The sequence below is a fragment of the Typopeltis vanoorti genome, chromosome 11 (assembly GCF_054136105.1).
Source record: "Typopeltis vanoorti isolate ZY-2024b chromosome 11, IOZ_Tvanoo_1.0, whole genome shotgun sequence".
NCBI lineage: Eukaryota > Metazoa > Arthropoda > Arachnida > Uropygi > Thelyphonidae > Typopeltis > Typopeltis vanoorti.
The window spans coordinates 27,069,122-27,096,763 of record NC_143559.1 but is presented as its reverse complement, the minus strand read 5'-3'; the positions used below and the strand labels follow the sequence as shown (position 1 = coordinate 27,096,763).

Genomic DNA, 27,642 nt, shown 5'->3' with positions numbered 1-27,642 from the left:
TTTTAAATTCTATTAAAAGATTCTCTCTCTGTGTGTGAGTGAGTGATATGAAATAGTTCATAATTAACAACATAACACACAAAATTTGTCCACAATTCATACTATGGGTGAGTAAAATTTTTCTTTTTGAACAGTAGATTTAAGTGGTATCTTTGGAGCCCTGTATTATATTATATATTAATAATATATGGATAGTTTATTATGTATAATAAATAACAACATTCACTTCAGCAATGCTATTTGAAAAGACTAAATTCTGATTTATGTTCCAATATTTCATCTGTCATACAGTACAGTACAGTGCAGTGCAGTATACAGAAAAACTGTATACTACACAGGCAACACAAAATGAAAATAGAAAAACTGTTTATGAATACTAGTTGTGAAAACTGTAGTTGTTCAGGGGGAGGTCTAATAATTGTAGTTTCCTGTAAAAAAAAAAAAAAAAAGTTTCATTCATACTGCTGGGTGTTTCCTGTCCCTCTCTGTGGCATGATCTTGATAGATCTGACCATTCATGATGTGATGGCAGGTGTATTTCTTTTATATAGCCATTGGTAAATCTATTATGGGTGGATATTAGCAGGTCTGCTCATAATAGGGCAACTTGCCGGTATGAGGAAATTTTTTCTTTTGGAAAGTAGATAAGAAACCAGCTTGATATGGAGTTTGAAAGCAACAGAAATTATATTTCTTTAAACTTCTAATTCAAGGTGCCCCTATTGAAATCTTTATGTTAGGATTTTGGGCCGGAGGGAGGATTAAGTATTTTTTTTAATTCTCTTGAAATTATAACATTAGATAAGAAACAGGTAAATATAGTTAGAATTCAGCTGAAGGATATCGAGTGAGAACATATTGATAGCTCTATTAGCTGTTGTTTTTTTTTGTAGAACCATATTGTTGTGAGTAGGGATGATGGGAACATTTCTGACAGCGTATCTGCCTGAAAAGTTGATTTTCTTTATACAATGAAAGTGTCTATTATTTTATTTTTCTATAGTAAATTGGATTGTGTTGGAGACTGTGACCAAGTAGAAAATACAATCAAAATATCTTAACTACGAGGGTGGTCTGAAAAGTTCTCGGCCTCGACCATAGATGGCAACACTATCGGCAAGGTTTTTTTTTTTCTAAGTTGTTACATCTGTCATAAGCATCCATGTGAAATTGCAAGTCATTCTATCAAGTAGTTTTGTTTTATACAGCTGTCTGAAGCAAAGTGTTGTCTGTATCCCTCAAATGGATAAAATTGAGTATTGTGCAGTTATAAAATTCTTGGTAAAAGAAGATTTAATGTCAAAAGATATTCATTCAAAGTTCATAAAAGTTTATGGGCACTCTTCTAGTTCGTTTTCGACAATTAAGAAATGGGCTGCAGAGTTTAAATGTGGTCGTACCAGCCTTGAAGATGATCCATGTGAAGGACGTCCAAAAAGTGTAACGCGATCATCCAATACCACGATATGGTATTGGATGACCAGCGAGTCAAAGTGCGTGAACTTGCTGAGACTATCATTAGGTATACAGACTATAGGCTGAGACTACAGACTATAAAAGAATGTGTAGGATATATTTTGCATGAGGAATTACAAATGAAAAAGCTTTGCACAAGATGGGTGCTGCACAGCAGATCAAAAATGCACTTGCATGAAAATCTCTGAACAGCTTGGAGTGTTTTAACAAGAATAAAACTGATTTTGTGCATCCATTTATTACTCTGGATGAGACTTGAATTCACCATTACACACCAGAATCCAAACAGTGGACAGAAGCCGGTTGTTCAGCACCAAAGAAGACAAAGTCGTTCCATCAGCAGAAAGGTCATGGCATCAGTGTTTTGGGATGCTAAAGTCTTTTTTGTTCATTAATCATCTTGAAAAGGGTAAAACAATAACTGGGGAATATTATTCCAATCTTTTAACAGACTAGACAAAAAAAAAAAAAATTGTGAGAAAAGACCTGGTTTGCAGAAGAAAAAAAAATCATCTTTCATCAGGACAATGCACCTGCCCACAAAGGTGTTTTGGCAATGGAAAAATCAAGGGATCTGCCCAATTCCCCAGATTTGGCTCCCTCTGACTTCTATCTCTTTCCAAAACTAAAACCCTTCATCGCTGGTCAGTATTTTTCTACGAATCAAGAGATGATTGTAGAGGGGTATTTTGCAGATGTTACTGAGAACCACTACAGGGACGGGATAATGGTACTGGAGCATCACTGGAATAAATGTATTAGTCTTGAGGGAGATTATGTTGAAAAATAAAAATAATTGTGAAATTATAAATTCGTTTTTTCATTGTTAGGCTGATAAATTTTCAGACCATGCTTGTAGATCAAAAATTTGAAGAATAGTTTTCCACAATCATGTTCAGAATATTTCATATAAAAGAGAAGACCTGGATTAACTGGATGAAATTTCAGTTGACAAAGTAAGTGTTGTTTTAAGCAAATACAGAATATATTTTGGTTGGCTAAATTCTACTGAAATGCATTGTTAGCCAAGCCTTGTTCATTCATTAATTATGCAACTGGATATGTAATAATGGGACATGTCACGTGAAACCCACCACGGTTTAGGAAGCTTGGTTGCCTCTATAGCTTGCAAGCAAAGAGTTGGTGATTTAATACTTCTGTTTTGAGAGCTTTAACCTTCCTACCTGCTGAGGTGGATGAAATCTCATCTTCCTTTTTACCCACTTTTATCTTGCGATGTCGAGGGTTTATTAATCATCAGACCTCAAACCGTTCACAGGATAATGTGGTTAGCCCTACGTCCTGGTGTATCCTATGTCCTGTAGTGTTGAGTTCTCAAGGCCAGTTTGCCTGCTTTGCGGGATAAAAAACCCCAGGTTAAACTGGGGGAAAACCCTACTGTCCACGGCCAAGACTGGCTAACTTGGCTATGGCTGAGGAAGATCCTTCAGCTCCTCACATCACCAACAGGAATCAAGCCTAGGACACTCCTTCCCCAGGCATATGCTTGCGAAGCACACAGCCACTAGGCTAACTGCGCTAGCGAGACCAAATTGCACTTCTTATCCATATTATTCAATAGGTGTTACTACAGAATCGTATCCAGATTTAGCTGGGTGTCTATAGATGTCATGGCCGGTTGGGGGGTTAATCCTTTTCACAATTTCACGTACCTTTTTCTTTTTTTTTTTCCTCCCTTGTCATCCATCTAATACTATGATGTTACAATAGTAACATCATAGGATTAGATACTGCTCAAATGATGCTTATATTATAAAACATGATTCATTGCTTTAGTTATTAGTTTGATAGTCTTAAGTTGTCTTAAGACTATCAAAATTAGTTGCTCACTCTTCGCATGCTTAACATTTTAATAAAATTATTTCTAAGAATTAGGGTTTGCAGTGTATTGATATAGTTATGTGGTCTGCCACAAAAAGCATAGTTGGCAACATGCCGCTTTGCCAATATTACCATCACAAACAGTCAGAATGCTAAATGCAGCATTCTGCTTGTTTATAATATAAGCATCATATCCATCTCAAACAGCAAAGATAAAAACTTTTTTTTATAATCCACACTGTGGCAAAAAAAAAAAGTAACAAGATAGAATTGAAATTAAAAAGATATAGATAGAAAAAGTATTTTCATACAAATCATTAAATCCTGCTTTGCACCCTCTACTGCATGTAAATGTTACATCATTACTATTTCCTATTGAAAATTTTTCTCCAAATTAATATCTGTCATGACTCTAATATTATCAGATTTTATATTTTATTTTTGTCTTCTAAGACATCCTACTGTATCAGTCCACCTAGATTTTGGTTTTCCTCTGGGTCTTTTTCCTAGAACCATAAAAACCTAGTTTTGCTAACCTTTTCTCTCTCCCATTCTGTTTAAGTGACAATATCACCTGAGAATAGCTCTGCTCACGTATGAATGGTAACGTCATGTTCTGTACTAATATGCTCTTTTTTTTAATATGATTTTGCCATTTGTTTGATCTCCATTTTGAACAAGTGTTTTAGTTCTAACCCAGGTCTCAGATCTACATGTTAAAATTTGTTTGAACACTGTCTTACATATAGCTAGTTTAGAGTTCTAATTTCTCTGTTATTCAGATGACTTCCTACCTATCTCAGCTTTGCTAATTCTGATGTATTTCTTTCCAGATTTGATTTGCAATCTTCACTAAAAGTTATGCCTAAATAACTGAAATGTTGTACTTATTTTATAGATTCTCCTGTATGATGCAGTTGAAGTCTGTGTTCTTGATGATTTTCATTCCAAATTTGTTATTCTATTTAGAGAATTCTGGAGATCTGCACTGGATTTATTTAAGAGTATGACATCATCTGCATAAACAGCTGAAATTAACATCTCCAATTTCGATATCAGATTTAATTCTACTTCCCTTCATAATGTTATCCATATAAATGATGAACAGCAATGGAGACCGCTGTCTCACACCTGATTTAACATCAAACCATCTTCCTGTACCTCTTTCAATTCAAACTGCTGAATACAGATCAGATATAGAATATGTATTGCTTGATATAATGTCCCATTTAAGCCATATAATTAAAAGCATTTTGAACAGCTTTTTCTTGGCATATGCCTTTTCCAGATTTAGAAAACTTAGATATAAATCCAAGTTCATTTATATAAATACAGTGTCCATTAAAAAAAACTGTATACACACTTGAACAGATGTCATCTATGGGCTTTTTTCGAAGTTGGATGAAATTATGGTAGCAATGTGCAGTATGATGTTCTTTCAAAAGATGTCATTACTCACATGAATGCTAGCCTCAACACATGACTCGTAGGACAGTCAAACAAAATGGCCAAGGCACGATAGTTGTTTGAGGAATGCAAGACCATTTTATTATTATTATTAATTATTGATCCCTCCAGGGAGTCCAAAGACTCATCGAGGGTGGGCACCTACTCTACAGCTCTCTGTCTCGACCATCTACTCCAACGGCATCTACTGCCCACCACCATTAGTATTTTCACAGACAATCACAAACATTCGAACCCGCGGCCTTTTGGCTGGAGAGCAGATACGCTAACCGCTCGGCCAACCAGGCCAACAATTTTGAATCCCCTTTCCCCACATTCTTCTGATTTAACACCCTTGGATTTCTACCTCTGGGGGAACTCTGAAGGATGTAGTGTATTGTAGAAAACCAGCTAGACTGGGTGACCCTTCAGAAAGAAACTGGCATCACAGCAATCCCACTGGCCAATGTTGTCCAAGCAGTAGTTCGCCATAATAATGTGTCTAGACGCTGATGGTAACGTTTGAGCACCTCGCGTAATTGTAGAAGTCAAAACTTGTATTCGTCCCTTGATGTCTGTAAATTTAGTATTACAATTTTTATACTGGTTTTTCTTTTGCTGAAATGTGTATACATTTTTTTTGACAGACTCTGTATATAAATGAACTTGGAGGATCCAAATAGAGAAAATGCCACCACGTCCAGGGCAGCTGATGTGACTGCCTCTCGAGTACAGGAAGCAGTTGGGAAATATGCAATGTGGTCAGCCAAAAAGTGTTTTTACCTCCTAACTCTCAATATAAGAATGCTTTATAAGACAGGAAAGCTGGATCTAATGGAAAAGGAATTGGAAAAAATCAAATGGGATATAATTGGTCTTGCAGAAACACATTGGCCAAGAGAAGGAGCTATGAACTTAGAAAGTGGAAGATTGTTCTACTCGGGAAGAGACAATGTCCACATCGAAGGAGTTGGCGTGCTAGTAAAAAAATACCCTTATAAATTCCATCACAGCCATTGAGCCACACAGACCAAGAATGAAAGCTAAGGAAGAGGGGATATACATAAAAATAATCCAAATCTATGTACCAGACCATTCACATGATGAAGAAATAGATGTCTCCTATCTCAAACTACAAGACCTTATAAACAAAACTAATAAAAAAAAAGATATCTTAATAGTCATGGGAAATTTCAACTCCTCACCAGATATGAAAGGTGTCATGGGCAAATTCGGAACAGAGGAGAAAAATTACTTGAATTCTGCAAACATAATCTATTCATTTCCAACACCCAATTCTACCATAGCCCTTCCCATAAATATACTTGACATCACCGGATGGAGTTGCAAAAAAATTGTATTGACTTTTGTACCCTCCTCACTCTACTTGATATTACTTGCCATTCAAGATTATTCTCATATTTATTATAATTCTATAGCTACTGTTTCTTTTCCTTGAACATTATTATTGATGGTGGCAAAAGTTTCATATACATATTCCTCAAAATAACTTCTAAGGGACTGAATATGTTAATTATAACATTCATACAAGCTTGGGAAAAACTTAAATACCATCAAAATAGATGAGTTTAGTTCTTTTATCACAAATGCTACAAAATTTATGTCCTTTTCAGTTAGTTTCACCTCAAGAAGTAGAAAAAATTCTGATGAAGTCAAGGAAGTAAGACGAGTAGTTGTGCAACAACCTGCTTTTGGGTTAGAAATATCTGCATATTAATTGCTTTGTGAGCAGATACATTTTATACATAGTAGCCAGCCAGACTGTTCTGGATTTGGCTTGATGCACTTGATTCCTGCCAACAAACATTTCACTACCTCTAAGTGGTAATTGCTTTGTAACAGTTCTTTATGGTTGAAGAATGTGATCAGCATGGTTTGATATGCGATATCTTGTGTGCTTTGTGGTTGCCATTTTGCACTTCATCTGAGGATCATATGTACTGTATTCAAAGATTAAACTGCACCAGCTCTCTCGTCCAATAATGATGCTGTGTAAGAAACTGGGCTCATTATCAGCTACATGAATAAATTTGTCAACATTCAGTAGTCTGTTTTCTCATCACCTAAAACAATGTGGAACAAAACACCCACATTCTTTTCTTAACTATGTTTATGGTAATTACTGATCTCACTGATTTGCATTTAACTCACTAGCATGCACTGCTGGTTGTTTTGGGTTATCCACTTAAAGAATCATCTCTGATAAAGAATCAAGTTTGTCCTGAGCACAAAATATTTGTGCTCAGGACAAACTTGTTGTTGATCTGTTATTTCCTTCTCTCGTTTCTAATGGTGATAGATGAACCAAACAAGCAACTTAAAATTAGTTTGTGTTGTTGGAATGCTAGGGTCACATATTATGCTTCTCTGGTGTGATACTTTTTTTTTTAATGCATCCACATTACTGTTTTTTTGCCACACTTTCTATACAGATAGAAATAGCTTGTTAGCTGTGTATATTAGTTATTTTAATATTTCATTAATACTGTACCTTTTCTTGTGAAAATTATTCTTCCCTAGAAACTTGTAGAAAAATTAGAAGAACAGGATGTCGATGGCTTCACAGATGCAGTTAAGGATTATGATTCCATTTCTCGTTTAGATCAGTGGCACACCAACATTTTGTTACGCATTAAGAAAACTTTCCAAGATGCTCCTGATCTTTGTTAACTCTTTCCTTGAATGGTGCTATGCATCATGAGCTTTATCTGTAAATGCGTTAAGGTGTATACTATAGTGTTATTTGATGTTTGTCACTCTTCTGCATTCCAGCATATTTCACGACTTCAGACTTTTCATTTTTAATCATAAATGGGGGCTAATATATCAATTTGTATCTAGCTGTGATATAACAATCAAAATCATCTGAAATGAAATATATACATGCATAAATGACTCATTAAACAAAATACCCATTAGTAAATAGTATTAGAAATTGCATATGATTTTACTATGTACCCATACACATATAAAGTTGACTGGACTTTTGTTCTGCAGTTGAAATTTGATTTAATAATTATTGGTAAATTATTTCTGTGACAAGCTTCTATCTTTGGTATTTTCAGTTGACCATTTTCTGATTTCCATGATATATGTATCTAGGCTTCAGAAAACAGGCTTACTGGATTATGATATACAGTAGAATTTGAGGAATTAAGCAAAATGTGCACTATGTTTTTGATAATGTTGATAGCATGGCTTTTCAATAAATATAGTTAAAATATTTCAGCATAAGTGAGTTTTGTATATAAAGAAGAGATTTAATACAGATAACTTGAGCATCTTGAAATTTTGCTGTGCCGAATGGAGAAAATGTAGTGTCAGACAAATGTATAATTCACTGATTATAATTGCATGAGCTTTTAGTCAAAAAATAAAAAAATATACACACATACATACATAATAAACTGTTATAATCATGCAAAGATATATATACTTGAGTCTTCTATCCATGTATATATTTATAAAAATATTTACAACTATCCATAATCATGTTATTTTTAAAATTAAAGTAATATTTTTCTGTTTCATAGTTTAAATTATTTGTTGGTTTTGCTGGGAAATGAATTATGGCAAATTTTTTGTCCTAGTTTTCTAAAATTAAGTTTGTTTTCTTTCCAGACTATTCTAATACAGGTTTAACTAAGCTTGTTATTAAACTGAAATGAACTATGAAATACTGTAATATTAAATTTTAATTATAACAATAGGAACCCATGCATCATCAAGCAAACTTCTAGTTTTCATATAAATTATAATTACATGGTATTTCTTTAGTATTATGTACAGACTTTTTTTTTTTGTATATATATATTAATATATATTGTGATATATGTGTGTATTTATATATTGGTGTTCACTGGTGCACTAATGTGTATATAATAAAATCATGTTTTATTATTTTATTTATATTCTCGGTATCTTAAGATTTCATACTCATTTGTTAATACCTTACCATATCACAACTAAGATGCTAATGAGGTTCTTTGATGTTTTATTTAATTTAAAATGCAAGATAATGAAAATGGTTATTAAAGCAAATTTTTAAGTTATTTTGCTTTATGAAAGCTTTATTGTAGTTAGTCAAACAACCATCTTCTCTTCCTCCTCAGTTACTACCTAAGCTGTTCAAGAAACACATCATATTCCTACTCCCTCCCATTGTGTCATGTGGGGAAAGTAGGAGTACATCATATTCTTACTTTCTCCATAACACTATAGGATTGATAATGAAAAAAAATAAGGATTTCAAACATTTTTTGCACTCTACTAATTTTTTTTTTATTCTTAATTCTTATATGCACTCCTTCACATGTAAAAAGTTAGCTTAATATATATGATTTAATAATATATATGATTTAATAGTAAAATTCAGAATATCATTCTTCAAACACTAATGGTTGTAGATGTTTATCCAACTTCTTTTCTAAGTCTGTTTTCAATAGAAAACAGTAGTGTGCATTTAGTCTTATGTATATATATAGCTCTGCTGGAAAATGATAGTGGATGTATAAGCTGACTCATTGCTAAAGTTGTAGCAAGTTTTTTGTACCAAGAAGGATAGTAAATTATACTTGAAATTATATTCTTTTTTTTTCTTCTTTATATGATGAAGTGCACTCAGACAAAAATTTGCTTATGAAATATTTTCCTAATTTAGCTACTTGTATGCAGAAGCAATTGATTTCAGATCAATAGTCATCATGCAATTTCCCAATGTCTTATTCAAAACTATGAAAACAGACTTAAATGAAAATGGATAAATGCTAAAATATTAATTGTTTTCATTTGCACTATCATTTTCATTAGAAATAGAGCAGTCATTTAAAGAACGATGCCAAAACACATACAGAATTTCTTATAAAGGAGGGACTGTTTCTCATTCATCAGCAGGAAGATAACTCATTATTCAAAATAATGTTATCACTATAGCAACATAATTTTAATAGTTCAATATTATATTTCACCCCAGAGGCCTGTTATATCTAAATAAACTTGGCTCTCATATTGGAGTAATTATAATATTATAATTATAAACACAGCCAATATACAGACACCAGGAATACTGTTCCAACATCATGGTTTGTTGTTGACAGTAGCTGGCATCTATACAATTTGCTGTTTTTTTTTTTTGCAAGTTGTACATAGGTCAGACAAAAAAAAAGTTCTGAAATTCAAGAATGAAGACTGCTTTGTCACAAATGAAGAAATAAGTTGTACTTACTGTCATGTGTCTGCCAAAATCCATGATCTTGATGGTGTATCTTGAAAATTACCCTTGTCTTTCTGCTTCAAGATGTCTAGTTCACTAGACATCTTGAAGTAGTACACAAAGTAGTTCACTTGCATAGCAGTCTGAAATGAAACAAGGGTCTCAGTGCTTGTGAATTGCTTATCAGATCTTACAGTGTATTAGATCTCTACTATGTGAACAACCTGTAAGCTGTTCAAAACAGTGAACTGCATATGTGCTAGATAAATCACATTTAAGCTACTATTTTAGTTCAAAAATCTTATATTATTCTCAGTGGAACAGAACATTGTGTTCTTTCCATTGATTGCTGGTTCACCCCTAATGATGCTGTTACAGGAAAAAAAAAAAAAAAAAAAAAGCAGTGAAACATGTATTTTTGATTTAAATTAAGGCGAGTATTCTTGGTAATATATTAACTTTCTTAAAGCCAGCAACAATTTACATTGTTGCTACCTAGAGCATTTGATTTTATTTCCATGGGCTGCCTGTATTTTTCTGGGTGATTTTGTTGCAGTGGGGGGAAACCTTACCACCACTGCATGAGACTCACTAACTCATCTTAAGATAAAAAGCTGTTATAAATATTCTTGGCATTCTTAGATAAGCTTCGAGATACCTTCCCACAGAGTTCAGTTCTTAGAACATTAAAAAGTTTCATGTATTAGATTGCACTAATTGTTTGGACCAAAATAAAAGGTTGGTTGTTAGATAAAATAATTAAGGGATTATAAGGCATTTTAAGTCTAAATTTTGCCTGTGGTCTTCATGTAGTCAAATAAGAGGTAATGTAATATTTAGTGGTAGGATCCAGTGGTGGAGATATATCAGGAATATAAACAGACATATTAGATAATTATATCTATTTTAACTTCCCATTTATATATAAATATATATAAGTATAGAAATCTAATATAAAATGTGTTATTTTGTATCTCAGTATGTTTTAGTGTTTTCATCAAAACTTAACCTGAGTGCAGTAAATGTTTGCACATCAGGCAACAGCATCATCAGTTCCAAAGACCTGTGCTCTTTTTTGCAGTAGGGCTGTATAACTACTCTAACACCTTGCATTACAATAGGAACAGAAAATTCATAGCTGAAATATGAATATATTCATGACAATCAGATCAGCTTTTTGCCATGCCAGTTTATAGGAAACTGTTAAAAATTTAACAGTTTTTCAGGTGTGTTGAAGGAATTAATAGACAAACAGTAAAAAATTGGCATGGTGACAACAAACATGGAATTATATAGGATTCTGATGATTTAAATTGTGTTGTGAATTCATTGTGCATGTTGACATACTCTTGTTTGTTTGTTTTCTTGACTGGCCATAGCTAGAAAACCTTCTCAATTAATGCTAGGCTTGGCATTCAGGTGTACAGGATCTGATAATACTTCCAAAGATTGTAAAAGTTTGGATTCATGGTACAGAACTTTGTGTCTTTCTGTCAAGCTATGTGTGCAGTTGATGATACTACAGGTGAAAAGAGCTGTGGCTTCAATTCTGTAGTATTCTATAATTTTAATATGCTCCTTGATGCTGTGTGTCAATAATATGGCATCCTGCAGCAACATCGCACTGGATAAATTCCTGGATATTTCAGAGGACTGTGTTTGGGTTTAACAGATCGAAGTAGTGAACTTATCCTGATGAAAGGAGTAAGTACTCTTCTTATTTTATAATTTAGTAAATAAGGTTAATATACGAAAGAGTAATCCTTTGACTTTTTTTTTTTTAATCACTGGAGGTTCACTGAATGCATTGCCTGATAAAAAGTCTCAAGACGGTGTGTTCATTATAGCCATTTTGTAAAAGATGCTTTTAAGAAATTGGAGTTCTTTGGCTGGGTCTGGCTCCCACTGATGAGACCTCAATATAAAGGTTGAAACTGGTCTGGGTAGTGGCCCTTCCAGTAATGCATAGCATTATACATGTCCATAAGGATGTACACTGCATTATATGATACTAAGGCAATTGATGTGAAGTCATCAGCCTCTATACACAAGTAGCCCAGTCGTGAAGTCATTTCATGTGCAAACTTTGTTTGCTTACACTTAGATAAAGGATGAAACCAAGAATATAATTTCTTGGCATCTTGAATTTACATATACATAGTTTTTAAAATAACTGCTATTGACAACAAAAACAAGATCAAACTTTTATCATATATCAATCCTACAATATGTACTTTCCCCTTTACCTGTTTGTGGGCAAGAAGCTAAAGCAAAAAGTAAGTAATCTGTTGGTATGTTTCTTGATCAGCTGCACAAAAAAAAAAAAAAATCAAATATCAATCAGCAGTCTACATTTTACACAAATTGAATAAAAAGAGGAGAAATGATAGTAGCCTGGTCAGCAGAACATTGTCTACAACAATACTTAAATATTTTCTGTGGCTCAAATTACAAATGGTTGTAGATGTACTAGTAGGGCTGATGTCCTTGAATATGAAAATTGTGTTTATACTCTGGAAATAATTAGTTATGTAGAGAAAATATGCAGTGCTCTCTTTGTCTAGATTAACATTTTCTTTGTATACATTTGCAATTTCTTAAAGTTAAAACAGAACTCCTGTTAATTTCAACAAATCCTATTCTGATATCCAGAAACCATCATTTGCCATTATTTCTGCTTGTAATCCTCTCATATACAGCTGTGTAAAATACATTCCTACTTACTTTTAAATTTTTGGTTTAAACCTGAAAACTAAAGACATTTTCTGTAATATTGACTTGATTGGAAGTATTGTGAAGGTGTGAGTAATATAAGATTTGAAGAATTCTAATATTGCTACTGATAATAAATTCATGTTTATAGTGTGATAACGTTTTGTCTAAACAGCATAAAGTTTTAGCCCACTGTGAGCAAGGAAATTTGAAAAAACAGATTATAGTTAATAATAATATGCTGTCTTTCATTTGGAAGCATGTATGCAATATATATTAAAACTAAGACTATTTGCAGCTGTGAATTCATTTTAACATTACAGCATAGTGTGAAGACAAATTTTAAACCAAATGACCATGAAGAGGCAAAAGACCAGCTCAAAAAGACTTAAGAGATAAAGTATGACTACAACTGTTTTTTGTGCAGAGGCTTTTCTTTCAGACAGTCTGTTTCTGTAGCAAGCAGAGTATCCTCTTTTTTTTTTTTTTTTTTTTAAATTCCTTTATACTACACTGGGAACCAAAATTCCATGTTCATGAAAACAAAGATATGATTGTGCAAACTTCTGGATATGACTCATGCATACTGCAAGTTGAGGTCACACTATAGTTTATATTGTTAATATATATATTTAGCCTTGATAAGACCCCATCTAGACTACTGTACCCAGATATGGGCGCCAGGGTTTCTTCTTGATGGGGAGGAGTTGGAGAAGATCCAGAGACGAGTGACCAAGATGACAGCAGGTCTATGGAATGAACCCTATGAGAACAGGTTGAAGATTTGTGGGTTGCAAAAATTTGTTGATAAGCAGAAAAGGGGTGATATGATTGAGACATTCAAATTACTGAAGAGTTTCTATAAGATTAATTCAGAAGATATTTTTGAGAATAGGGCTGGTGGTGGGAGGACTAGGGGCCATACATGGAAGCTGGGCAAGGGTGTTAGAGCTAGGTTTTTTTACTTGGAGAGTGGTGAATGAGTGGAATAAGCTGCCAGAGTCTGTTGTGGGTGCTATGACTGTGAATGAGTTCAAGGCAAGGTATGATAGATACTATATGAATGTCGAATAGTTGTTCTTAACATGATGTTAGGGCCTCTCTCGATGAGTCTGTCGACTCCTTGGAGTTGCCTGAAATAATAATATTGTTAAATAGAATGCCTCAGCATTTTACAAAATACAAAATGGTCGCAAAACATGACCCAGTGAGAGTGTATGTCAGTTGAACAATATTTCTTGCAGAGAAAAAATATCAAGGCAGGCAGTTAAGTTTAGGGCATCCCCTGTATTAATCCATCTCTACCATTATTCCTGTGTTAAGATACATTTAGGGTCTCTTTAAACTTATTTATTTTCTTCACTCTCTTGCCATCCTGTCAGACAATGCATTTTGTGCAACTTCCAGTGAGAGTCCTAGATGGACAAATATCATTTGAAAAGATATTTATCCATCTAATTTCTCTCAACAGCTTAAATGTTTCAGTCATATTCACCTTCTGTGTATTGAATGCTGCAGATTACACGCTATAAATCTATCTTCATAGTCAACATTCCACAGTTCTTAATATCACCTTTGTCCTTCAACTTTTTTTTCATCCTCCAAATCATGGTGATTGGGTCCAGATGTTGTCAGAGCAGATCCTTACATGATGGAACCACTCCATTCCTTGTCTCTGTTAGCCAATGAACTTTAAATAAATTTCTGTCCATCCTCCCACTTCCTTCAGAAGTGGGAGGATGGACAGAATTTCCACTATTAGAGCATACTCTCAAAGCATTGTTTAAACTTTATTATACTCTACCACCATTATCCTCGAAAAGTTTACACTGAGTGTAAGTTTTCTAACTTATAATCTTCCTCTTCCTGGTATTTATCTGACAGCCAATTCAATCTGCTAACATGATATCTAAACCTATTATGTTGTGACTTAGATATGAAATCATATGTCACCTGGGAAATGCTTTGCAAAATCCAGAAAAATAATAGTACATGTATTTCCCTTATTAATTATTCTTTTTTACTGTATTATAAATGGTAACCAGGTTATGCAAATAAGTTCATTTTAATTATTTTTTCCAAAATCTAATCACAATCAAAACAGCATCTTTTTTTTTTTTAATCTTCCATCAGAATAATAAATGGATGATAAAAAAATATGCTAATTTCTAACTAGTCAAACTGAAAATATAAAGTAAACCTATATCGAGTGGATCAGATTACAGTGATATTTATTTGTACCAATTTTTTTGTTTAAGTTCGTACTGATTGCACATAAAGAAAATATTCACTGTGCAGCATCAAATGACACTGAAGTATAAAGAGCTCAGATCAAGTAAGGAATTGCTTAACACAAGTTAGAAAGAATCATGCTCATTTCAGTGTAGATAAGTATGGGTATCACGCATATTTTAATATTCAAATGTTATCTAGTATTAGCCTAAAAGTAATGCTGTGAACTTCTGGGCATGACATTAAAATATTTTGTCAAATTTTTTAATTGTTTTATTTGCTGCAGCAAATACAGATGTTATTAATAATTTAAAATATATGCAGTATGTTCAGTTATGTTTTTGTTGTGTTGCTGAATAAAAAATCCAAGAAAATGTGTACTCTGAATGCAGTATTGGGGGAAGGAGTTATTTCCTTGTTTTGTAAAAGTAGCTTTAGTGGTAAATAATTTATTTTCACTCACTCAAAAAAAAAAAAAAAACATTTTATAGCTGAGTAAGCAACCTGTTTCTTCTATCATCTTTCAGAACTGAATGATAACAAATGAAGCATATGACTTATGTTTAATTGCCTTGGTATCATGCTATTTAAGTCTATATATTGTTTTTATTAGACTTATAGTGCTTTACTAACGAACTATGAGAATCAGTAATTGGTATTATGAGGTTTCAAAATTGAGTTAATCTATAATTTTATATTTCAGCAATGACCAATTCATGGACTACTTTTCCTTAGGTGAATTTTTGCAGATTGCTGTTGTGCCAGATCCAAGCTTATTTGAATTTCGGCCTAAGATGCCTTGGTATTGCACTACTTTAAAATCCATATGTTCTGTTTTTCTTAGGCTTGCAGTGCTTTACTCAGTAAAAAGTGACAGTTATTACCAGCACTTGTCTTGTAAAACAATAGGTGCCAGTATGCATTCATCGACAGCAGGAAAATTTAGAAATTAAAATGATACCACATTTGTGTGTTAATAAAGGTGGTGGTATGGCACACCAATACAAAACTTGGTTATTACTAATTAACAACTCACTTAAGTGAGGTGTTCATTAATAATAATACCTGCAGTAATTCAAACTTGAATAACTGCAGGTAGTTTGTCCTATCTAGCATCTGAGAAGAATCGCTAAATTTAAAACATGGACTATCAGGTCAGGTTAATCATAACCTCATTTTACTTAAAATATTTTCATAAAATAGTATTTGAAATGGCTTAAACAGAAAGTAAAAGCATAATTTCAAGTAGTATGTGTAAATTCTCCTAAAAAGTTTAAAATGAAATATATTATTGATGGCTAACAAGCAAGTCTGTATATTTTGAGAACTAACATTGTACATAAACTTTTCTTGATGAAAAGAACTTTTATTCACCATTCATACCTTGTTTTTCAAATCTGGAAAACAGTCAAGAAAAGTGGTCCATGAGTGTACATAATTAAAAATATTGCATGTGTAAATATATTAAGAAGAATGAACATTCCTTAAGATACCTATTATTTATGCTAAGAAATATAAGCTTTTAATGCACATTGTGAGTTTTGTTATTATATTAAAATGTTTTACTTTTTAAAAAAAAAATTAAAATAAAATATAAAGGATAACAACAATGCTGTTAACAGCTATGTGTATTGCCAGTTCAGAAACAAAAATCTGATAAATTAAGTTTGGAAATTACAATTGCATATTAAATTTTTTTTATATATATAATTCACATTTAAAATATATGTTCTTGATGTTTATATTCTAGTTGAGAAATAATCTATTTCAGTTATTCACCAGTTCTGTGAAGTTACAGAAAATTTGTAAATAGTCTGTGCTGTATTTCTTGGAATAAATTTCAAGCTGGTGCTGTAAGTTGTATCCCTTGTATTATTATTATTATTACAGACTCATCATGGGAGGTTCATTCAACTGACAACATATATATCATATAGAATCTTAAAGTCCTTAACACTCCTTGCATTAACAACACACATTCTAGTAATGCATTCCATTCACTGACAATTCTCCATGTAAAAAATCTACTCTTCCAGCCTTCACCACACTTTTACATAACTTCCACAGATGACCTCTGGTTCTTCCCCTCTCACCTTCTACTCTTTTTATAATCTCCTTTGGATTAATCTAATAAAAATCCTCTCACTAACTTAAACACCTCTCTTCCTCCTATCCACAAAATTCTGCAATCCATATCTCTTCAACCTCTCTCCATAGCCAGCATTCCAAACTCCTGATATTGTCTTAGTCACTCGTCTCTGGATCCTCTCCAATGTCTCCACATCACATTGAAAACCAGGTGACCAAATCTGAGCACAATAGTCCAAGTGTGGTTTGACCAGTGGTACAACCACTTCCTTATCCTTGCATGTTAGAGTACTTCTTATTATATCATAGCAGCACTACGACGTGCAACCTTTGCAACTCTAGCAATATGCCCTCTAAACTTCAGTCTACTGTCAACCATCACTCCCTGCAGTATGGCACCAACAATATGTACATAGCCTTATATTTCTGCACTCCAAACTGCAACACTTTGCGCTTATTGATATTTAAACTATAACCCCACTCTTTTGTCCAAGTAAAAAGTCTACTGAAATCTTCCTGAAGGGATTCAACATCAGCAGTGCTACTTATAATTCTTCCCAACTTTGCATCATCAGCCAATAACTGATGTCAGTCCACATGATATATCATTTACAAACTGGTCACACTTCTTTTTTGAGACACTGCTCCATCATACACAACCTGCTGGTATCGTTCCCATCCCCTGCCGCTTGTACCAACTTATCAAACACATCTTTGATATCAAACGCTTTTGCAAAATCTAAGAATATTACTGTATATGATTCTTCCTTATATAACACACTCTTCATCTTATCATAAAATGCAAATAAATTACTGAAACAGGACCTACTCTTTACAAATCCATGCTGACCTTCATAAAGAATGCCATGTCCGTCAACCCAATTCTGTATTCTATTCCTTATCAATCTCTCCAACACCTTGGAGAGATTGACTGACCACAAATGCAGTTATACAGATTGGCCCTATAGTTGGAGACTTCTGTCTTAGAACCATGCTTGTGGAGTGGTACTATTTTGCCCTCTTTCCACTCCTTAGGAACCTTACCCACAGCAAGACTTTCAATAAATAGCCAGGTCAAGGGCATAACCAACTGTCATGCATATTCCTTAAGCATACATGTCATCCATTCCCACAGCCTTATTCATATCTAACTCAACCAACATCTGATACACCTCTGTTTCTTTCACTTCCATTTCTCCTAATACTTACCTCTCTTATATATATTGTACCAGTATGAACACTGATAAAGTGCTTGTTCAATAATTCCACTATATCTTTTGCAGCTGTTAGTCGGCTGCGATGACAATCCACCAATGTTAGTCTGTCATAATTATTATTCTTCTTACTTTCCACATAGTGGAAAAGTTCACTAGAGTTCACCTTGGCCTGACCAGCCAATCTCCTCTCATGCTCATCACCTTTCTGGCCTGCACCTTATACTCTTCATGGCTCTGATCACCACCAACTGTCTTGTACCTCCTCCATAACATTTCCTTTTCCAGCATAGCTTGCTTGATTTCACTGTTCGTTCATTTCACTCCCACTCGGTATGCAGTCATACGTTGCTTTTGTCAGATACTGCCTTATGAGTTTTCGTGCATTTTCAGCATCTTTTCCACTCAGCTTATCTACCCAACGTACTGATGCTAACTGATTACAGAGCTTCCTATAATCACCTGCATCCATTTTTGGCAGTGACCTTTTTCTTGTTTCATCACTTCCCAAACAAGTACCTCATGATCACTCTCGCCAACTGGCGGCAGTATCAACACCTCATTAATAACTACATCTTGTGAAGCTGTCACCAAATCCAAAACATTAAAGTCTCTAGTTGTTTCAGTCACGTGCTGCTTAAGATACTTATCTCTCAGAAATTCCACAAACTCGCTCTCCCTGTTCCCATACACTATCTCCTCCTTCCAAGTCTATATTCCTGTAATTAAAGTCTCCCATCAGGATCATCTTCTTTTTACATCCCCAACTAATTTGCCTAAACATTTCACAATCAGTATTCTCTGCATTCCCTGGCCTATAACAGCATCCTATCAGATATACTAACCTGTTTATTTCAACTTCGCACCACACAGATTCAAAATCTGTGCATGCACCATCAACTTCCACACTTTATCCCAATCTGATTGCCAGAGTTTTACTTAAATGCAGATGATGTAGTTATGACCACCTGAAAAACTGCTTAGTCACACACTAATTCTAAATTGTCCATGTTTTTCACCAGTTATTCCTCAAGCATCTCCATGGAATTCAGACTCATCATAGAAGACTGCATATTTAGCGAGTATACAGAACTTGCAATTGTATTTTGGAAACATCTTTGTTCATTACTTTTGATTTTCTCCCCCTTTATATCAAATTTTAAAGGGGGCAAAATTGTGCTTTACAAATATAACTACCATATTTTGAAACTGATAACTGGATTTATGATTAAAAATGCTTCCATTTTTGAAGTGACATTTAAATATAATTCTTAGCATAGCTACAATTATCAAGTGCCACCTTGCTTAAGTGGAAGAAATAGGTAATGGACAAAGCAGAGTGAGCACTACCAGTTTAGATCTTGGCCAAAATATTTTAGCATACATTCAAACAAGATTCCCCAATCAGCTAATTGACACAGTTAGTGATGTGTTTATTTTTAGAGAACACTTCCTTGATTGTTCCATTTTGCTCATCAGTGCAGCCTCAACAATCACCATCACTTTGCTTCTGAAACTGAAAAAACCAATCAAGTGTTGCTTTCAGAGAGCAAACAGTGAGCTAGTGCTAACATCTCAAAGGTGTATTGTGACAGTTCTTAGCAGAACTTGATGCTGGGGTTTTGTAGATTCATTTGTTGAGGACATTTAAGCTAAGATTTTGTTGTAGTTCCATGTAGTGTAGGAAGGTTGTGCTAACTGCAGTAGGCCATCCAGAAATTTTTGAGTATACCTCATACTATTCAGATGACTTTCTACAACTTGTTTACAATATGTGGATAATGAACAACTGCATGTGTAATTTAACTGTTACATTTAAGTGCAGATATGAATGTATGATGCTAATAATTACTAGATTTTACTGCAAAGCATTATCATTGCAGGCTATTTCAATGCTAGAATTGGATCAAATACATTTAAAGATTTAATAGGTAATCAAGGAGAAAATAACAGTGGAAGAGAACTCGGGGAATTTGTGGCCTATAATAGTTTATTGAAAATCACCAGTAGCTTCTTTAAACATAAAGATATACATAAATATACATGGAAAGCCAGAGGATATAAAAGCATCATTGACTATATAATAGTGGGTGAAAAACTAAAGAAGATGGTAAAAAATTGCAGAGTATAATACAGAGGATGTAATATTGATTCAGACCATTATTTATTAATCAGTACTATTAAGATCCCAAACCAGAGAAATAGAAACAACACAAAAACAAAAGCTGGAGCAATTTCAGAGAGAATCAGAGAACTATATCAAAAAAGACAAATCATACAAAGAAAATAAATGAAGATATAGATATAGAAAATGAATGGCAAAACATTAAACAAATAGTAAAAAAAGCAGCATATGAAGCCATAGGAACAAAACTGCAAAGAAAAAGGATAGGACACAGAACCTGGAACCCAGAAATAGAATATTTAATAAGAAAGAAAAAAAGATTTACCTTAAATGGTTAAACAACAGAACCATAGAAAATGAAATGGAATATGAAAGAATCAGAGCAAAAAGAAGAGAAACTAGGAAAATCAGAAGACAGGACTGGGAAAAATTTGTATCAAGATTAGAGCATGACATAAATGGACCTCAGCTAAAGAGCTATAAAATCATTAAAAAATTGACTCAAGAAATAAAGGATAATCTACAATTAGAAGGCCCCTCCACAAAAGAATAGACTAATCACGACACCCAGCTTCTAAACAATAATCAAATTGAAATAAAACAAGTAATGAGTCACGAAACAAATGAAGAACCAGTACAGTTAAATGATCTAAAGAAAATATTGGAAAAACTAAAAAATAGAAAAACTACAGGAGAAGATGGAATAAATTCAAAACTATACAAATACAGCTCTAAATCATTTCAATTACGATTAATTAAATTCCTAAACAGAATATGGGAAGAAGAAAACATCCCACAAGAATGGAAGACAGCAATAGTCAAACATATTCAAAAAAGGAAACAGAAAAGATTGTATAAACTACAGAGGAATCTTCTTCTTTCTCTACATGTTATTCCCGCTTCCTATGCAGGGTCCGCGTGTTACTTAGATGCGACTTCTTGTTCATACCACTCCCAGCTGACCTGTTGCCTAGTCTGCTGCTGCGGGGGAATATATTTTTGGCTGTAGAAGCGTATGTTCACGGGGGCCGGTTTGCCTGCTTGCGGGATGAAAAATGCCAGATAAACTGGCGGAAAACAACCCTACTCTCCGTGCCCAAGACCGGCTAACTTGGCTATGCCTGAGGAAGATCCTCAAGTTCCTCACGTCTTCGACAGGAATCGAACCTGGGACACTCCTTCCCCAGTCATATGGTTGCGAAGCGCAAAGCCACTAGGCTAACAGTGCGGACAAAACTACAGAGGAATATCCTTATTAAATACATGCTATAAAATATATCTGGATATAATTAAAAGTAAATTAACACTATGGGCCATGAAAATTACTGGAGAAGGACAATGTGGCTTTAGGAAAGGAAGATCCTGCACAGATCCCACATTTACACTCAAACAAATTATAGAAAAAAGAATAGAATTTAACCTGCCAACATTTTTGGCCTTCCTGGATTATGAGAAGCATACAATCAAATCAACAGAACAAAATTAATCAATATGTACTGTATGAATTGAAAGCTCCACCTCAAACCACAAAAGCAATAGCAAATATAGTGGAAGAAAGCTATATTAAAATTAATAATGAAACACCCAAAAACATTAAAACCAATAGAGGTCTCATTCAAGAAAGTGGATTATCACCAATACTTTTCAATATCTCGAAAAAACTATATTAAAATTAATAATGAAACACCCAAAAACATTAAAACCAGTAGAGGTCTCATTCAAGAAAGTGGATTATCACCAATACTTTTCAATATCTGGAAAAAAATTTCAAGAGAGTGGAGGAAAAACAAATTCATAGGAAATAAAGAATTAACCAGCCTTTTGTATGCTGACGATCAAGTTATTTTTCCTGAAAATGAAGACGAAATACAGAAAAATCTACATGTATTGAACAAAACAATAGAACAGTGTGACGTGAAAATCTCAATAAATAAAACGAAATCAATAGCATTTCAAGGTAAAGAAATTAAAAGATATAAACAAAGTAATAGAACAATTGAACAAATTTAAATGTCTAGGAAATTACATAAGCCCCAATGGAGAAATCGACATTGCATATACGAGGGCTGTTTGACAAGTCCGTGCAAAGTCTAAGAGAAGGTGCCACCAGAACGTATTGAGGTTATTTTTAGGTTGCTCGCAACTGTTGGAGGATCACACACTAAGTTTCAGTCACATCTATTTCTCTGTGTTTGGTGTTCATTTGAATCAATCAAGTACTGTGATTTGTGAAAAATGGATGAGAAAGAATTTTGTGTAGTGATTAAATAAACATGCCTTTTGAAAGGCAAAACGGCTCAGGAAATCAAAGCTAAGCTTGATAAACATTATGGTGAGTCTGCACCTTTGATTACAACAGTTTATAGGTGGTTTAATAACTTTCGAAGTGGCCATATGAGCACAAGTGACTCTGAACATTTCTGGACGCCCTGTTGTGGTCACTACTCCCGAAATTATTGAAAAAATCCATGATATGGTGTCGGATGATAGAAGAGTGAAGTTGCTAAGGCTGTGGGCACCTCAAATGACTGTGTACATAATATTTTACATGAACATTTACATATGAGAAATATGAGAAAACTATCCGCAAGATGGGTTCAGCATTTGCTCACCTGGATCAAAAGCATCAACTTGTGAACTGTTGCAAGGACAGCTTGAAGTTGTTTCAACGGAATCCAGAGAAATTTTTGCATTGTTTCATAACAGTGGATGAAACTTGGATTCATCACTATCAGCCTGAGACCAAGGAACAGTCAAAACAATGGGGTGCAAGAGGGGAATCTGCACCAAAGAAAGTGAAAACCGTTCCTTCAGCAGGAAGGTTATGGCCACCGTCTTCTGGGATACTCGTGGCATAATCTTCATAGACTTCTTGGAAAAGGGCAAAACAATTACTAGGGTGTATTATGCGTCTTTACGGGATCATTTAAATAATGAAATAAAAGAAAAATGACCACACTTGGCGAAAAAGAAGATTCTTTTTCACCATGACAGTGCACTCATTCACTCTTCTACAATTGTGACCACAAAATTTTCGATTTACGCTACGAAGTCCTTCCATCCCCCCCCCCCTACTGTCCAGATTTGGCTCCCTCGGACTACTATCTGTTTCCAAACAGCCATTTTTTTTCATGTCAGGAAAGAGTTTCATCAAACCCGAGGTGATTGCCGAAACAACTGCCTGTTTTGAAAAGTTGGACAAATCATACTATATGGACGGGATACTTGTGGCATAATCTTCATAGACTTCTTGGAAAAGGGCAAAACAATTATCAGAGTCCAATGGACCAAAGGACATCCCTTAGGTACACCACTAGTCACCTGAAATCTTGCAGACTCACACCTGCTATTCACTACTTTTTGATATCTGTCAGTCGTCCTCTTAAGCTAACAGTTTATAATCCAATCCCATATCCTCCAACTTATATAACCACCTTCCGTGCTATATCTTGTCAAAAGCAACCAAGTTACTTTGACATAAGTTTTGCATAAAAAATCTCATGGTGTGCATTGCAAACTTTGAGGACAGATGACCACAAAGGAGACCATTTTGAAAAATAAAAAATGTTTGCTCCCAAAAAATTATGTTTACTTCATTTTTGCATGGACTTATCAAACAACCCTCGTAAAAAGCAAAAATTCCTAGCAGTCGATGGAACTTCAAACAGATACTTCAACAAACAGATGTCTAGAACAACCCAAATAAAACTATTAAAAATAATAGCCAAACTAATTCTGAAATATTATTATTATTATTATTATTATTTCGGGCGACTCCAGGAGTCCTTAGACTCATCGAGGGAGGCCCTAAACATCATGTCCACACAACTATGCGATTACATTCTCACAGTATCTATCATACCTTGTCTTGAACTTGTTCACCGTCATAGCACCCACAACAGACTCTGGCAGCTTATTCCACTCATTTACCACTCTAAAAGTAAAGAACCCAGCTCTAACACCCCTGCTAACCACACTCTTGCCCAGCTTCCATAGATGTCCCCTAGTTCTCCCACCACCAGTCCTGATCTCAAAAATATCCTCTGAATTAATCCTATAGAATCCCTTTAGCAATTTGAATGTCTCAATCATATCTCCCCTCCTCCGCCTATCAACTAGTTTCTGCAACCCACAAATCTTCAACCTGTTCTCATATGGTTCATTCCATAGACCTGTTATCATCTTAGTCACTCGCCTCTGGATCCTCTCCACCTCCTCCCCATCAAGAAGGAACCGAGGTGACCAAATCTGGGCACAGTAGTCGAGATGAGGTCTTATCAAGGTTCGGTACAGAGGTACAATAACTTGCTTGTCTCTGCTCGTCAAGGTATTTTTCAACAACCAAGTGAGTTGATGAGCTGATTTAGCTACTTTTGCAGTGTGCCCCCTAAACTTCATCTCCCTATCCACCAACACTCCCAAGTCCCTGGCCTCATCAATCTCTTGGAGTACAGTTCCACCAATGTGGTATATTGCTGCTAATCTTTTCACCCCAAAATGCATAACCTTACATTTTGTCACATTAAATTGACATCCATTCTCCTTAGCCTAGAACTCCAATCTATCTAAGTCATCCTGCAAGACTTTGACATCTTCTACATTCACTATTGCCCTACCCAACTTTGCATCATCAGCGAACAAATGAATTGTTCCACTTAGATCCTTCCCTATATCGTTAATGAACAGATTAAACAGCAGTGGTCCAAGAACAGAACCCTGCGGCACAACACTAGTCACAGGCCGTCTTTTGGACTCTACTCCTGAATAAACTACTCTTTGATATCTCTCCATCAACCAACCACCTATCCACCTCACCAACCCTATATCAATTCCCATATGTTGTAGTTTACGGATTAGTATTCCATGTGGTATCCTGTCAAATGCCTTTGCCAGGTCCAGCAGTATCACTGTAAACCCATTTCCCTTATCCAGTTCAGCCGTCACCTTGTTATAAAAACAATTGCCTAAATATGGCAGTGAAACATGGACCAGAGCAGAACAAGATAAAAGACAACTGGAAGCTGTAGAAACTAAGTTCCTAAGACCGCTCATAGGCTATAAAAGAATAGACAAGATAAGAAATGAAGAAATAAGAAAACAGTTATCCATAATTAGCATAACAGAAGATATCACAAACTATAGAAAGAAATGGAAAAACCACAAAGAAAGAATGAATGAGGACAGATGGCCAAATATTGCCTGGAAATATAAACCAAAGGGACACCGATAAACAAGAAGACCCCCAGGAGAAGATGGGCAGAAGACTTTAAACCCTTGAAAACATTACCGCAAACAATTGCCTAACATGCAAAGCCAAGAAGAAGATTTAAGTGTAAATACAAATGTATGACGCTAATAATTACTACATTTTACTGGGAAGCATTTTTGTCACAGATTGCTTCTGCCTGTCACCTGGAATTCACAGGCAAATGATGCAACTCTCTAAGCTATTATCTAAGGCATTTTTATATATTATTTGACACTTCAATGTGATCAGGCATGCATTGAGGGAGGCCACATATCACCAAATCAGCTGTCATACCTTCTTAAATTCATTCATACTACCTGCACTCACCACCTCCAAAGCTACCATTTAAGCTCTATGAGAGCTTAAATGATAGATCTTATCCCTTTCTTGACTGCATTCCTTCTCAACTTCTATGGATGCTCTATTTGTCTCTTCTCCCCACCTTTCATAAAATGAAAAATTCCTTAGAAATTTAGGAAACCATGCACACAATAAATAGCCCAGGTGAGGTCATGTTGAGGCCTTCGTTTCAGTATTGCAATTATCCTCTGAGTGGTATTTGCAAGCTTTGCTATATGACCCATGAAATTCAGCTTTATATCTACTAAAAATCCAAAATCATGATCAGTTTCTTCTAGCATAATTCTGCCAATATGATATGCCATTGGATATCTCATTGCACCAAAGTACATACTTGACATTTACTAACATTGAAATGACAGCCATTTCCACATGGCCACAGTTTGAACCTGTTTAAATTATTCTGTCTGTCAGCTGCATCTCTAATTACCTTCTCTCTCTCTTGTATTATCAACAAATAGCTGTCTCTCCTATATATATCTAAATACTTCCCAGTTTTTAATGTAAATGTTGAATAACAATGGACCAAGGACATCCCTTAGGTACACCACTAGTCACCTTAAATCTTGCAGACTCACACCTGCTATTCACTACTTTTTGATATCTGTCAGTCAGTCATCCTCTTAAGCTAACAGTTTATAATCCAATCCCATATCCTCCAACTTATATAACCATCTTCCATGCTATATCTTGTCAAAAGCAACCAAGTTACTTTAACATAACTTTTGCGTAAAAAATCTCATGGTGTGCATTGCAAAGTATAGATTCTCTGTCAACCCATCTCTACATGTGCGCTCTTATGAACTTTTACAAAATCTCACCACCACTCCCAGATATTGATAACTCAATTACATCAGTTTTTGTACCACCCTTGTGCACTGGAATTATCACACGTTGTTTCTGCTCTTGTGGAATCTTCCCCTGCATTGAGACTCAAATCATACAGTCAGGAAGGAAAGTCAGTTCAGCTGAACACCCTTACATATGTTCTGATACACCATGAGCCTCTATTGCCCTCTGGTCAGTTTATTCTCTTGTACCTAATACAGCTTGGTTTCTTCACTCAGTATAGAGGTAGCTCTCCAAGTGACATATACCAGATGTTAATTGTTTAGCTAATGAGTGTCCATTTTGTTAAGGGCAATTCTGCATCTGTTGTTCACATTCAATAATTATTCTTCTGAATTGCATAGCTTTCTGTACAATATTTGTAACTCTTCTAGCTTACTTATAATAAGATTGTCCATCCATTCCACAATTATTTATTCTTCCAATTCCACTCCCTCTACCACACATCAGGTCTAACACTCCTTGATCTTGAATTCATTTTTCTCATAAGATTTCACTGCCACCCAATCAATCTTCAGATAATTAGGCCCTCATTATGATGATTACTTGTTTGATACCCATCATGTTGAATTGGCAGTGCATTTCAGGACTAGCAACTGATTCACTAGGTCTGTAACAACATGCCATCATGTATTTCATTTCCACAGCAGATAACTTCGAACTCACTGCTACATGACAAATTGTTACCATTTGAAGTCCTGATTTTATCTCCTGCCTAAGTACTGCACCCTTTACATGTAGCACCAGTTAGTACGTTGTTTCTGAAAGCCAGGTTTCACTCATACCCACAATTCACAATGCGTCCACAATGTATTCA

General features: G+C 34.7%; 1 protein-coding gene across 2 annotated transcripts in view; it reads left to right on the top strand.

Annotated features, from left to right (window-relative positions):
• The window catches only part of LOC150101396 (alpha-soluble NSF attachment protein-like), a 209,880-nt gene extending 193,076 nt beyond the window's left edge, over positions 1-16,804 (top strand). The window contains exon 10 of one of the 2 annotated variants that reach the window (XM_090400554.1): positions 15,645-16,804. In XM_090400554.1, coding sequence (XP_090256680.1) covers positions 15,645-15,650 — 6 coding nt within the window. In that variant the 3' untranslated portion in view covers positions 15,651-16,804. Of the gene's footprint in view, positions 1-7,305; positions 8,567-15,644 lie in introns of those variants that run through there. The other variant, XM_090400553.1, reaches the window with a different exon arrangement.
• The last annotated feature ends 10,838 nt before the right edge of the window (positions 16,805-27,642 follow it).